A 14249-nucleotide genomic window follows, 5' to 3' on the forward strand; every position below is an offset into this window, starting at 1 on the left:
GCAGGACTCTATACACGAACTGTTGATCTAGACTAAAGCACCATTGTTTTATACAAACAACACACACACACACACACACACACACACATATATTTGCATATATATATATATATATATATATATATATATATATATACAGTATATATAAATATAACAGTATTAATTAAATACTTGAAATAAACATTTATATAGAGTATTTTATTAAAAATTAGCAGCAACTGTCACTGCACATATGGTTTTGAATTCAATTTTGTATTTGTTGGGTTTCCCCAGCTGTGGTAAGATTTTTGTTGCGTTCATGTGGTTAAGATGAAAAGTTTTGTATGCATGTGACATCAGAGATAGGATCTTTTAAGCTCAGTTGTTCTGCTGACAGGTCTTTTTTTTTTTTACCTTATGCTATTGTAATACAGGGCATTTTACATCTTTCACAACCATTCTGTTTCGCAGGTCGACTCTTCCTGCAGGTAAGTGTATCTACATGCATTAAGAGCAACATTGCTGATATCAAAGTTGCTGATGATGGGACATCAAGTTAACAGATTTGTGACATTTCTATGTGTTACCATTCAAGATTTTTATAATTCGATTTTTGTAATATGATACATGATTTATGATTTCTAAAACGAATCCAAAATTTATTTAAAATGTTGCATCTCTGCAAAACAAAAAAGCATTACATAATTTCATTCTGTTTCATGACTTGCTATCACTTGTTTAAAATGAAAGTGAGAACATTTGAATACATGCCCGGTTTCACAAATCATCACAATATAACTTGTGGTTTTCTTTAGGTCTTGCAGATCACATCATTAAACATGTTTTGGCCCTTGTCAGTGGTTCTGGCTCTAATCTCAGTGGTTGATGCCTGTCCAATACCATGTAAATGTGAAGATTTTGGCATCATAATATGCTCAAGCCAGAAACTTCTGGAGGTTCCTTATCTGCCTAAGGGTACCAGGCAATTATATGCCACAAATAACATGATTGAAGTTCTCCCAAATGAAGGTTTGGAAGAATTGTTGGTTCTCGACCTCACCAAGAATGTCTTCAATATGTCACTGAATACCAACTGGCAGAACATGAGCAGACTTTCAAAGCTATTTCTGAGTGGAAATGAACTGAGTATGTTAGGACCAAGACAATTTCATGGTTTGCTGAACCTCCAAATGTTGGATCTCAGTGACAATTGCATTAAAACTCTTCCTCAGATGTTTCTATATGGTCTGACCAAGCTTCAAATCCTCAATTTGAATATGAACGAGATATTTAGTTTGTCTTATGGGGTCCTGGAGGGAGCTCCTGCCCTTATGGACCTTCAACTGAGAAATAACATGATCGAGATGATCGAGGTGGATGTATTTGAGAATTGCACCCATCTAGCGAAACTCTATCTGTCATTAAACAACCTAAAAAGTATAGGCAATGGGAGTTTTAAGGGTGCCATAAGTCTACAGCACCTCGACCTTAGTCGAAATGGACTAGATGCCATACATACCAGTGTCCTTCAGGATATGTCAAACCTCAGTAGCCTCCATCTTCAAAGAAATTCCATAACTTCAATTCCTGAGGACATTTTCTCTAAGGTTCCAACACTGAGGCATTTGGATATGAGTCATAATGCTCTTGTTTCTATGTCTGACGGTTCCCTCAGAGGTCTTTACCAGTTGGGTGCATTGGATTTGAGTTTTAATAAGTTAGAGACACTTACACCAAATGTGTTTAAAGACTTGGGGAAGCTTGAGAACCTTAATTTGTATCACAACAATCTGATGTCCCTTCCAAACATCGTGTTCAACAACTTAAGTAAGGTAACTGAGCTCCAGCTGGACAACAATAATATCTCTGCTATTCCACTAGACCTCTTTTACCCACTTTCAGCATTGCAGGATCTACAACTGGACAACAACCGCATTTCTGAGCTCCACTCACACACATTTATGAAGCTGAGGAAGCTTAAGCATCTCGATCTTAGCAACAACACCCTTGTGAAGATTCCCAAGTACCTCTTCAGAAGGACACATCATCTGAGGGATCTCAATTTGGAGAACAATCATATCCACTCAATTCCAAAGTTGTCCTTTAAAGGTTTATTCAGACTACGGACTCTGAAACTCAGCAACAACCACCTGGCAAGGCTATTTAAAGAGCTACTGACTAGCCTTAGTCATTTACGGGAGTTATGGCTGAACAACAACCAGATAGAAACCATCCCTATTGGATTTTTCACAGGTCTTATGGACCTGAGGGTTTTAGATATGTCCAACAATAAGTTGCATTTCAACTCCTCTGATATCTTCAAAGATCTGTTCAAACTGAAAGAGCTGGATCTGAGCTTTAATACTCTCAAAAAGCTTCCAGATGGCATCTTCACATCTTTGAGAAGTCTCACATTGCTCCACCTGCAAAACAACCAGCTGACACACTTGCCCACCAAAGTGTTTTCTGCTCTAACAAAGTTGGACGAGCTCCATTTGGACAGAAATCATCTCCAGCATATTCATCCAGCACAGTTTCAAGGCTTAGTGAAATTACATGAACTCGATATTAAATTTAATCAACTGCGATCCTTGGAAAATGGGACACTGATGCCTTTAGGAAACCTAACACTTATCCATCTTGACGGGAATCCATGGGAGTGCTCTTGTGTGTCCATTCTTTATCTAAGTCAGTGGTTTAACAATAATACTCAGTTGGTAAAACCTACACCCATGTGCTCTTCTGGACAGAATCTCTCCTACCCAGCTCTTTTCCCATCATCGTTATCAAAGCATTGCACAAGTTCAGCCTGTTTCTCTTTAAATAAGGAGAAACTGATGATTCTCATTTTTTTCTTTCAAGGTTTGCTTTTCTCATGAAATTTCTGTGCTATGCTGAACGACCATATGTGTGGTTAAAGTGCTGAGAAAAGAAACCACCACAGCTTGTGTGCAAAGGATTAATGCTTTTTACATATCTGAAATGCAAAATGTTCGTCAGAGAACATGACTTTATTCCATACAACACTGATAAAGTATGTATCAGAGACTTAATGTTTTACATTATTATTCCATAAAATAAACTGCTATGCTGAATACTTGCAGGCTATTCTCAGAATGTGTGACAAGACAAAGCTTTTAAAGAGGCCACATGCTGATGCTGCAAGAGGGGATTTCCATTTACTCATTTCAGAATCCAGGTAATCATATTCTATGAACTCACTCATCTGGGTGTTTTTAAGAACTACATCTCAAGGCAAAGATGTACAACCGGCTGTAAACTGTTTGTTTGTTTTTTTCCTGAAAAACAGATTTCAGGAAGATTTCAGTTAGATCAGATTTGTCTGCATAGATTTTTTTCAGATTCTTTAATAGATGTTTTCTGTTTCTTCATTTTATTGGCTCAGGCTTATCAATAATAATTGAAGAGTTCAGATGCAAAAGCCTCTAAATGCCATTTGAAATTTTCTTCTTTAATGATGATTTTTGTCAAGCTTGTATATTTAAGTTCAGTGATTTCACTTAAATGGCAATGATAATTACCTATTAATTGTTATTTAAGTGAAATTATACAAGTTTGACAAAAATCATCATTAAAGATGAAAATTTCAAATGGCATTTAGAGGCTTTTGCATCTGAACTCTTCAATTGTTCTAATGATGACAAGAAACTTGACAAATGTTTCGTCTGTTTATTAGACTACCATTTTTCATAACAAAAATCACTGGAAGATGAAATCTATTCAGGAAGGGTGGAAGATAAAGAAACGCATTGCAACAACTATATCTAAATTATATTTGACTTATTTTGTTTTGTTTTTAAGTTTCTCGGTGTGGACAAATCCAGAATATCCACTACCAATAATATTTTGACTTTTGTGTGACCAAGTCAGTTATATTAAAGACAGCGCTTAAAAAAAAAGTTAAATGTAAAACAAATGTAAAAAACCCACCTTTATTAGCATAGATAACTAGATAATCTGGTGCTTTTGATTTATTTGTTGATTTATAACAAAATATCTTTACAGTTTTTCACATTCAATTGAAGATTAATTCTACATTAAACAGAATTTGAGGGAACTAACTAGTGTACTGAAATATTTATATCAAGCTGAAAAACCGAAGAAAAATGAACAAAGCACACAATGAACAAAGCCCTGTTAAAAGACAAATAATGCTGTTAGTTTACCAAAAATATCAATTCAATCGATTAGTCACCCTCATGTTGTTGTTTTTTTTTTTTTGGTGGATGAGGTCCAAAGGGGAATATTTGAAAAAAAGCAAAATCTGTATCAAGAGTAAACAAGGACAAAATTGTCATTTTTGAGCAAGTGATCCATTTAAATCTATATACATTTATGGCACCTCAAATTTCTTAGGTAAGCAAAACTCTTCCCACACTTGTCACACATGTATTGCTTTTCTCCAGTGTGAATGTGCATGTGAGCTTTGAGCGAATTTGACTGGTTGAATTCCCGTCCGCATGTGGCACATCTGAACGGCTTTTCTCCGGTGTGTATGCGCTGATGTCGACGGAGATTTCCCAATGTGCAAAAACCTTTTCCACACACGTCACAATTGAAAGGTCTTTCGCCGGTATGCAAGGTCAGGTGAGCTTTTAGGCAATTATGCTGGCGAAATGTCTTCCCGCACACGGAGCAGCAATAGGGCTTCTCTCCCGTATGAATCCTCTCATGAGTTTTCACACCAGCAACACTCTTAAAGGACTTTCCACACACACAACAGCTGTATTTGGTAGTGGCGGTGTGTTGAGGGTGATGGTGAGATTTCAAAGAGTCAATAGAGTCGAGGGTCTCTTCACACACGTTACAGACGACCGGAAACTGTCCCGCATGGCTAGTGAAATGCATTTTTAAGGCGTTTGTGCAACCCAAAACCATCCCACATACAACGCAGCCATGTCCAGTTTGTCCCTTTTCCTCTCCCTCATGAAGCCGGAGCATCCACTTCTGGACAAAGCCCTGACCGCACAATTTGCATTTGTGTGGTTTCTCGCCGGTGTGAGTTAGTTTGTGCGCCTTTAGCGAATCAAGCTGATTGAAACTTCGCCCGCACGTCTGGCAGGTGAACGGCTTCTCGCCTGTATGGATTCTCTGGTGCCGAAGTAGATTGTTTCGGAAGTGGAAGTTCTTATCACATACATCACATTTATAACGCTTCTCGCCTGAATGCACGACCAGATGCTTCCTGAGACAGTAAGCTTGATGAAAAGACTTCCCACACTCTTTACAAACATAAGTCTTGTCTTCGTTATGAATCCTCTGGTGATACATCAGCTGTTTATGTTCGGTGAAGGTCTTGCCGCAATGACTGCATGCATAAGGGCTCTTGTCAGTATGAAGCTGGTAGTGTGCATCCAAATTGCCTTTACAGCCAAAACGCCTTCCACACTGCGAGCAGCTGAAGGTTTTCTCTCCCGCCGCATGAATGACCCGATGAGCTCTCAACAGCACCAGTGAGTCAAATTTCCTTCTACATTGTTTACAGCTGAACGATTTGTCTTTCTTTTGACATCTCAGCCGAGCACGTGTGCTTTTTAAGATGCTCAAAGTTCTGGATTCTTCCTCATCACTGTCCTGCAACACCACAAAGAGAGAATGGTTGCCATTTTCTGAACAATCAGCTATTATTGCGGTATACATTACCATTCAAAAGTTTGGTAAAACATTTATGTTATTTAAGTTAAAATTTTAATTATTCATGTCATGTTAAAGCTGAATTATCAGCAGCCATCATTCCAGTCTTTAGTATCCCATAATCCTTCAGAAATCATTCTAATATGCTGAGTTGGTGCTCAAAAAACATTTTTTCTTATTATTACCAATGTGGAAAACAGCTTAATATTTTTGTGGAAACCGTGACACATTTGTTTACAGAACAGCATTTCTTTGAAATTAGAAATCTCAATAGTATCACTTTTGATCAATTTAAAGGGGTCATTAACTGAGAAATCAATTTTTCCTTGAGGTTTTGACATACAAGAGGATATTATATTACAACAATACCCTGAAAGTTTCAGAACTGAAAACTTCCTTGTTAGTCCAAAATCAGCTTTTATTGTTACCAGGCCCAGCGAACATCCTGGAATGTGCCTCTTTATGACGTGATAAGATAGTGAAAGTCTGCCTCTACAGAAGAAAATCAACTTACTGGCTTATTGCCAACTGGCTTTAGTGAGATGAGGAAGAGAGAAGTGCGCAGGGTTACTCACTGGACTAAAAATAACATAACCTCCAAAGGATCCTAATGCTAGGAATGTGGATATTTATTTATAAATATCACTTTATAGCACTTACTTTGATATTCCGCCATACATTATAGTTATCCACTTTACACGCTTAGAAAAGCGTAACGTTTTATTTTGTGTCACCATTCTTGGTTGAGTTACACTACTCGTGTAACTGTATTTAAATAGGGAAAACGTGGAGGTGTTTGGTCGCTTCTCTGCTTAGATCCAAATAAAATGAACTGGGCTAACTTTAAGCTAATTGCTATCAAAGTGTCTCTCGCGTCAGAGCGATTGAGTGCACAGACTGAGACAAGAGAGATATGCATCAACTCGTCTTAGTTAAGGGAATAACAGTTTAATATGAAAAACCTGTGAAGTATACATTTAAAATAGAGCGTTCAAATCAGATGCTAAAATCAGGTTAGGAAAAATGCATTTTATTTCTAAATGACAATTTTTGTACAAATCCTACTAACATAAGTGCACCTCAGGAAACATGAAACAATAAAACAATGCAGTTCATGACCCCTTTAATATATAAAAAAATGTATACAAGAGATTTTTTACTTTCAGAACCCAACAGTTGTGATCTATGATGTGTGAATAACTTACCGTTCTCACATGCTCAGTGTCTATGATCTCCTCCTCCCAGCTCACAATGATTTTCTCTGTAGAGACTGCAATGGCACAACGGATCATACATTTTAAAGCTTTGCTCTGAGAAGCATAGTGGTGTGTGAATGCAGTATAAGTAATGAATCTCACCTAGAGTAAGCTGGTCACTGGACTGACTACTGAGGAGAACACAGTCGGTTAGATTAGTCTCTTCCTGTAGAGTGTTCTGCTGTTTCTCAACTTGCTTTAGTGTTGTTGTCAAGCTGCCCTGTGCACTCGGAGTCGTTTCAAGATTCTTAAGAGCAGAGAAAAGCTGGCATATTTTCTCCACAGCTTCCTTTGCGTTATGTTCTAACACAAAGTTCAGATGGGCCTAAAATATAGAAACAAATAAATTATAAACTAGCCTAATTAAGCCATCATTCATTAAGGGACCAAAAATATTTGCTGGATTTTTGTTTCTTCTTCATACAATAACATGGATAACAGGTTTGATTAAGTCATGATTAAGATTAACCAATCCAATCATGACTACAATTGATGAACAAACTGAGAATCTGGAATGAGATTATTTACGGTATTAACGTTACTTGGCGGGTGCCACAATATCAGCGACTAAACAGTTTATCTGACCAATTTATCTGTGACACTTTTGATTTATTGCCATATCTAATCAAATCATGCAGGTTGTGATATGGCTTAAAAACAAACGTAGCAACTAGCAAGCTAACATTCAGTTATTTCGTAAACGTTTTGCTCACTTACTGTAAAGTCCAGCTTGACAGACTCGTTTGCTATAGTTCCTGTCAGTGGAGGTAGCGTTATGCCTGATAAGTCCACGAATGTAGTCATTTGTTTTACCGTGTCCTTTACAAGCGTTTCCAAAACAGAGACAACCTCAGACTCCAACAACGACATTTTCTCCTGCTGCCGTTTTGGTGACAGATATTATAATTTCAAATTCAATAAGGCCACTACAATCTTCGTTTCCTGTTCTCTTCTGTTGTATTAAACAGCGTTGCGGTTGTGCTCACTGCTGCCCCTCTTTGGACTGGAGTTTACTTGCAGAAAATCATAGGCGAAAATTTGTGTGTGTGCAAGTTTGGCTAAATAGCCCATACACTGTGTATGTGTATGTATACACATACACATATTAGTGTCATGTAACTTAACATGTAATCCTGCTAGATTTCTCTGCTCACTATATGGGTAGCCACTTTATAACCATTTCTGTAAACTTGTGACTTTTAGGCTAAATAGGAGTTTAGAAGAAATTAAAAATGATATCAATAAATAATAAATTAAAAGGTCCTATTCAGTACGAACAGGGCTTTAAAGTGCATGCGATATTTGCATTTTAAGTCATTTTAAAGGCTGTTGTTCACAGTAGGTGTATTTAAAACATTCAAGAAAGACTTCACTGTAGTATACACTAGACTTCATTGAATAAATTTTACATTGATACTTATGAAAGCTACTATTTAAATTCTCAGAGCAGTGAGCAATTTTCTTTGTTTTTTTTTTTAATTAACATTAAAGGAGTAGTTCCCCCAAAAATGAAAATAATATTATTATAATTTAATTTCTTCTCTTAGGTTGGTTTAAACCCACATAAGTTTCCCAGTGGCATCCATAATATATATTTTCCTACTATGGAAGACAATGGGGACCAGAAACGGTTTGGTTAGCCACATTCTTCAAAATATCTTATTTTGCGTTCACCACAAGAAAGAAATAACAGGTTTGGATCAACATTAGAGTGAGAAAAGTTATGAAAGAATTAAAAATTTGGGGGAAACTAACTGACAGCGGCAGCATGTTTACTATTGGGCTACTGCGTAAGCATTTTAATGACACGCACGCACCCAATTTTTTCTCAGATCTTTGCTTTGTCTTTACACTGTCAGTGAAATGTGACCCAATTCCGATTTTTTGCTCACATGTGACACTGATCGGATGTGTTCTATGACATTGTAAACAGGAACAAAACGCATGCATTCAGATATTTCCAGATCGGTTTCAGGCCTCATTCATACGTGGAAATAGATTGGATATATGTGCCAATGCGACTGTCATGTAAACAGGCAGATCGGATTTTCTGAGGCATTAGGCGACGCACACCCCTACCATAAAACAGACAGAAAAATACATGGAAAAACTTTTTTATTTTTATTTTTTTGATAAATAAATACAGTCAAGCATTTCTTGTAATTTCCACAAAATTATTTACAATCCTACATAGAATCCAGGGACCGGTAGGTAGACATTACTCAATTTAGTCATTGCAGGTCAGAAAGCTGAAATCATTTAAAGAGGAGTGCATTTATGATCTTTGAAATTTCTCTTATAGGCAAAACTTTTCCAGCACTTGGTGCATGTGTACGGCTTGTCGCCAGTGTGAATGTGCATGTGTGCCTTCAAATTGTTGGGCTGTGTGAAACTCTTCAAGCAAATTTCACAGGTAAATGGCTTTTCCCCGGTGTGCACACGCCTGTGTCTTTTCAAATTGGCCGATAAATGAAACGCCTTCCCACATATTTCACACTTGTGAGGTTTTTCCCCGGTATGAGTGCGTATGTGCATCTTCAGTGAGCTTGACAGCTTGAATCTCTTCCCACACATTATGCATTTGTGAGGTCTTTCTCCTGAATGCAGAAACATATGAGTTTTATATGAAGCCCTCAGAGAAAAATCCTTCCCGCAGATCTCGCACTTGAAAGGTTTCTCGCCCGTGTGAAGCTGCTGGTGCATCCGGAGGGAATGTACGCTGCTGTACGTCCTGTCACATAACGTGCACGTAAACGGTTTGCTGTTGTCCGAATGCAGCAGCTGGTGAGTTTTCAATGCGTAGGCGGAGCTCAGGACCTTCCCACACACGTCACAGCGATTAGCGTTGCTCTTATCTCCCGGATTATCAATTTGATTGTGTGTTAGAATATGGTTCCTTAGGGCATAATTATACTGGAATGTTTTCCCACACATTTCACACATGAATCGCTTCTCTCCATGCACTCGCATGTGGCCTTTGAGAGTGCTTCTCTGATTGAATCTTCTGCCGCACACCTCACAGACGTACGGCTTGTCGCCGGTGTGAACGAGAATGTGCCGTTTCAGAGTCCCGGAAAGCGCGAAACTTTTCCCACAGATGTCGCACGTGTGCGGCCTCTCGCCCGTGTGCACACGAAGGTGGTGTTTCAAAAGTTTCAGGTACTTGAAGGTCTTATTGCAATGGCTGCACTTTATCGGCCTGTCACTGGTATGAATTCTCTTGTGGTAGTTTAACGTGCCAATCAGGGAGAAGCACTTCCCACAGGTGTCGCATCTGTATGGTTTTTCTCCCGTGTGCACCCTTTGGTGCATGTATAAACTTCTTTTGATTGTGAATCCCTGTCCGCATATTTGACATGTAAATGGTTTGACTTCTGCGTGGACCAGTTTGTGCGCCGCGAGATCCCTGAAGCTCTTTCCGCACGTAGCGCAGGGAAATTTCTTCTTCTCGAACTTCTGCAAGTGTTTGCGAAGGTGAGTCTCTAGCGCTCTCAGCAGTGTGAACTTCTTCCCACACTTTTCACAACTGTGTGGCCTCACGATTGAATGCACACGTTTGTGCTGCACAAGAGAAAGCATCTTTGGAAAGACCTTTCCGCACTGCTCACATACAAAAGACTCTTTGTCCTGTGGCTTTTCAGGTTGCTCGGTTGATGTCTGCAACCCGTCTTTCTGATCGTCAGAACAGCCCACATCATCAGCAGCTGGTTAAATGAAAAACAACATTACATCAATATCAATCATAGTCTATTCATATATTCACAGTTTAGCAAAAAATAAAATCAAATCACATTGAAGCAAAATTTCTTCAACTTATTTTATTTCAGTTTCTTGCCATTCAATGAAGTTTTTCATCTAATATTTACATCTTGATTTCAGCTTGTATTTTTCTACAAATTATTAAACAAAATACATTCTTAAAAGTTTTAGTTAAAGGTAGAGTAGGTAATTTCAGAGAGGCTAGTAATAGCAAGCTAGCTTTGAGATCCCTCCCTCCTTTCACAGCGTCTCGAAGCCACGCCTACTCCAAAAGACATGAACATGCATAGCCAGAGAAGAGTCTTATGAGAGACGTCGTCAAATTACCTCATGTCTCAAAGGACATAACATTACAATAGTAATGGACGTATACAACTTTGAGCTCTGACTTGAATCACCTGAGAGTGGTTTGTAATGTAAAACAGCAGCAGTAAGGACTGTTACCGTCACTGGTGAATGTTGTCTGAATGGCTTCTTCGGCTTTTTCCTCCACCATAAGACACTGGCTTGAATTACCATCCTGTGCATGCTATAATTCATATTAAAAGTAAATGTTTCAATTAATATTTAACACCTTAAAATAAATGTATCTTTAAAACTGCACAGTATTATTCACCTCAATGCTTGAAGGTTGCTGGTGAGATGTTGCTGCCGACTCATTCAGAGGACTCATAGAGACAGATATAGCATCTCCTGTAAGAGAGGAACACAAAACAAAAATGACCTCTAATACTTAAGATGGAGTGTGATACATCTGCAAGTCTCTAGAGTGGCCTGATATTGAAATCAAGTACCCTGAGACTCCTGGTTTTCGATACATGTTGTTCCACTGAGGTCACGTGCCAACTGAGATGAAGGATTCCTTATGTCATCTCGGCCATTCAAACACATTCGTGCTGGAACTGGTGCATCAGATGAACAGTATCTGAATAGACTGCAAATCTTCTGCACTGCTTCTTTGGCAAACCTCTCCATTATGCAATTAAGCTGCATTGAAATGAGAAAAATGCAATAATTATAAATCTAAAACCCTGCAATTATACGTAAATTGTAAATAGATCAAAGGAAAAGGGCAGTTTTCATAGTCAACAAAAAAAAAGCATTATGATAATTGCAACAATTAAAATGTAACATAAAAGGAACAGCAAAAATCTAATATATAACTAAATATAGGTGTATGAGCTTTAGAGGAGACATGCAAAGATGAAAGAGTCATTCGTAAACCTTAGTATGGCCAATTTCATGTTTAAAACAATAGACAATAGAAAATCGTGTATGAATAATACTATACGTTAATTACCCAGATTGTAAACAAAAGGAGGATTCTTTAACTATTTTAATAAACAATCGATTACAGTCATACACGTTAAAGTTATTATAACAGACATTCATACCATATGAATCTGAGTATCGTTTGAGTTGATGGTGAGATGAGATTCATCGTTGCTGCATGTAAAAGTCTTTCGTATCTCCAGCTTAGCAGTGTCCGTCAGTAATGACATAACCAGAGTGGTTTGACTCTGAAAAAGCTTATACCGGGCCATAGTGATCACAGTTAAGAGACGTCCAGTAAATCCAACTCAGTTTGTGTTTGACAGCTAGCCAGAATCAGAGGATAATTCATAAAATCCTGAACTCCCTAGAAAAGTTGCACTGGGCAGTAAAGTACTTCCGCTTTGTTTTAAAATAGAAGTCCCCAAATCCTTGCCATTCGCCTTAAAATTACGTTATGATTAACAAACAAAACACAAGGCTTATAAACTTGATCCTAAAAATAAGACCCATTCTTAATCGCAGTCAATACAAAATATATGTCAGAATAATATAGGCTACTTCAGAAAGAGGCAAGACATTTTTTGAAATAAAAGTCTCTGAACGCAATTCAAAGTCAGCTAACTGTATAGAAAAATAAATGTATCTTTAAACACAGAAGTGTTTAAGTGTTCCATCACATATGCTTTTTGATAACAACGAGCAATGAACACTTTTGACCACTTTATCTTTTGTGTAATTTGTGATGACTGGATAATATTTTTTTTAAATACTTTAGGAATCATTCCTTTTTTTTTTCTTTTTTTTTTGAATATTCATTGAAAAGCATAAATCTACAACATTATTCACAAACATCTTCACAAGACTGTGGTGTTTATTGATTAAACACTCCAAACAAATAAATGTTGGAACTGGCGTGTAGCCTCTTTATTCTTTAGAATATTCCACGAACATGTGATTAGCTCTTTGTGCCACTTCCTAGAGTTTCTTCTTCTATTTACCATAGGGTATCTGTTAACTGTATGTTTGGTTTTACTGCCATCTAGCGGATAGACATATAAAACACACCTAATCACCACATCCCCTTTCCTTTAGGAAGAAAAATATAAACTGAAATGCAATTAACATTGGGGATAATATAACACAACTCAATTATCCATTTGACAATAAACTGAAATATTCAAAACACATTTGTGTGGCACAGTTCAATTGTAACTGAACAGGGTAATTTACAAATTAAGTCGATCAGGTTTCTTTATTATGCGTGATGATCTTCTTAATATAGGAGATGCATTTGTTTCTGCTGAATGACCATTGTCCAGGGGAATGGAAGAAGATGAAGAAGTCTGACAGCTTGGTGGTGTTACATTTTCAGGTGAAGCCAGAACTACTTCTCCTTCAGTGTCAGTCAGTGTTTGGCTCGTTTCTTGCGTCTTAAGAAGACTTCTGCGATTTCTCCTAAGCACTTGTCCATTCTCTGTTCTGACAACATATGATCTTGGATTCACTTCTTCCAGAACAACAGCTTTTTTGTCCCAGCAGTTTGCATTTTCCACTCGCACGGTATCATTTCTTGATAACACCTTCAGCATTTTGGTTTGTTTGTCATAGTTCCTTTTTTGTCTCTTTTGAAGATCCTTCCGTTTCTGTTTTATTGCTGCATTGTTCAACGTATCTCGTTTTGTGTCATGTTTGCAGGGAAGTGTCGTTCTAATCTTGCGATTCATTAAGAGCTCTGCAGGAGATGCACCATGTTCCAGAGGAGTTGCTCGATAGCTCAGAAGAGCTAGATATGGATCTGACTTTCCTTCAGATGCTTTCTTCAACAATTGCTTCACAATGTGCACTCCTTTTTCTGCCTTCCCATTAGATTGAGCATGATGAGGACTTGAAGTGATGTGTCTGAAATCATAGTGAGCAGCAAAGTCCTGAAATTCCCTGGAATTGTAACATGGGCCGTTGTCGCTCACCACAACCAGAGGAATGCCATGCCTGGCAAAAATTGACTTCATCTGCTGTATCACACATGCACTTGAAGGGTTAGACAGTAGGGCTATTTCTGGAAAACTCGAAAAGTAATCCACTACCAGCAAGTACTCTTTACCATGGAAATGAAACAGATCGGTACCTACTTTCTGCCAAGGATGCTGAGGTAAGTCTGTTGTGATCATTGGTTCTCTTGCTTGTTTGTTTTGATGTTTCAGACACACTTCACATGTGCTGACCATTTTCTCAATCTCAGAATTTATTCCAGGCCAATACACTGAATCCCTGGATCTCCTTTTGCATTTCTCCATTCCAAGATGTCCCTCGTGTATCCTGGAAAGC

The 14249-nt window shown here is 37.9% G+C and overlaps 3 protein-coding genes across 5 annotated transcripts; 1 reads left to right on the forward strand and 2 right to left on the reverse strand.

Annotated features, from left to right (window-relative positions):
• Positions 1–352: 352 nt before the first annotated feature.
• LOC120478701 (uncharacterized) lies at positions 353–2898 on the forward strand. The gene is made up of 2 exons (XM_039670747.2): positions 353–467; positions 795–2898. The coding sequence occupies exon 2, from the start codon at positions 819–821 to the stop codon at positions 2856–2858; it is 2040 nt and encodes a 679-aa protein (XP_039526681.2). The 5' UTR covers positions 353–467; positions 795–818; the 3' UTR covers positions 2859–2898.
• Positions 2899–4184: 1286 nt separating this feature from the next.
• Positions 4185–7861, reverse strand: LOC120478558 (uncharacterized). The gene is made up of 4 exons (XM_039670489.2): positions 7608–7861; positions 6993–7215; positions 6840–6904; positions 4185–5574 (listed from the first exon to the last, which is right to left on the reverse strand). Exons 1-4 carry the CDS (start codon positions 7758–7760, stop codon positions 4324–4326), a joined length of 1692 nt encoding a protein of 563 aa, XP_039526423.1. The 5' UTR covers positions 7761–7861; the 3' UTR covers positions 4185–4323.
• Positions 7862–8988: 1127 nt separating this feature from the next.
• On the reverse strand, positions 8989–12323 carry si:dkey-182i3.8 (uncharacterized). Of its 3 annotated transcripts, XM_039670486.2 has the most exons (5): positions 12044–12323; positions 11444–11636; positions 11266–11342; positions 11094–11178; positions 8989–10594 (listed from the first exon to the last, which is right to left on the reverse strand). In XM_039670486.2, the coding sequence occupies exons 1-5, from the start codon at positions 12191–12193 to the stop codon at positions 9150–9152; spliced, it is 1950 nt and encodes a 649-aa protein (XP_039526420.1). In that variant the 5' UTR covers positions 12194–12323; the 3' UTR covers positions 8989–9149. The 3 variants fall into 3 exon arrangements, with proteins under 3 accessions (XP_039526420.1, XP_039526421.1, XP_088977379.1); XM_039670487.2 differs by lacking the exon at positions 12044–12323 and having other exon boundaries at positions 11048–11178; positions 11444–11582; XM_089121253.1 differs by lacking the exons at positions 11094–11178; positions 11444–11636; positions 12044–12323 and having other exon boundaries at positions 11266–11325.
• Between the last annotated feature and the right edge of the window lie 1926 nt (positions 12324–14249).

Source organism: Pimephales promelas, chromosome 16, assembly GCF_988280905.1.
Source record: "Pimephales promelas chromosome 16, fPimPro1.hap1.1, whole genome shotgun sequence".
NCBI classification, from domain to species: Eukaryota; Metazoa; Chordata; class Actinopteri; order Cypriniformes; family Leuciscidae; genus Pimephales; species Pimephales promelas.

What these genes read in the sequence shown, in the direction of transcription:
- LOC120478701 (XM_039670747.2), top strand. Translation starts at nt 819, where the DNA reads ATGTTTTGGCCCTTGTCAGTGGTTCTGGCTCTAATCTCAGTGGTTGAT.
- si:dkey-182i3.8 (XM_039670486.2), bottom strand. Translation starts at nt 12,193, where the DNA reads ATGGCCCGGTATAAGCTTTTTCAGAGTCAAACCACTCTGGTTATGTCA. An exon ending in ACGATACTCAGATTCATATG is followed by an intron (nt 11,637 to 12,043) that starts GTATGAATGTCT and finishes ATTTCAATGCAG; the next exon opens with CTTAATTGCATAATGGAGAG. An exon ending in CGAAAACCAGGAGTCTCAGG is followed by an intron (nt 11,343 to 11,443) that starts GTACTTGATTTC and finishes CCTCTCTTACAG; the next exon opens with GAGATGCTATATCTGTCTCT.
- LOC120478558 (XM_039670489.2), bottom strand. Translation starts at nt 7,760, where the DNA reads ATGTCGTTGTTGGAGTCTGAGGTTGTCTCTGTTTTGGAAACGCTTGTA. An exon ending in CTGTCAAGCTGGACTTTACA is followed by an intron (nt 7,216 to 7,607) that starts GTAAGTGAGCAA and finishes TCTATATTTTAG; the next exon opens with GCCCATCTGAACTTTGTGTT. An exon ending in CAGTGACCAGCTTACTCTAG is followed by an intron (nt 6,905 to 6,992) that starts GTGAGATTCATT and finishes GTGCCATTGCAG; the next exon opens with TCTCTACAGAGAAAATCATT.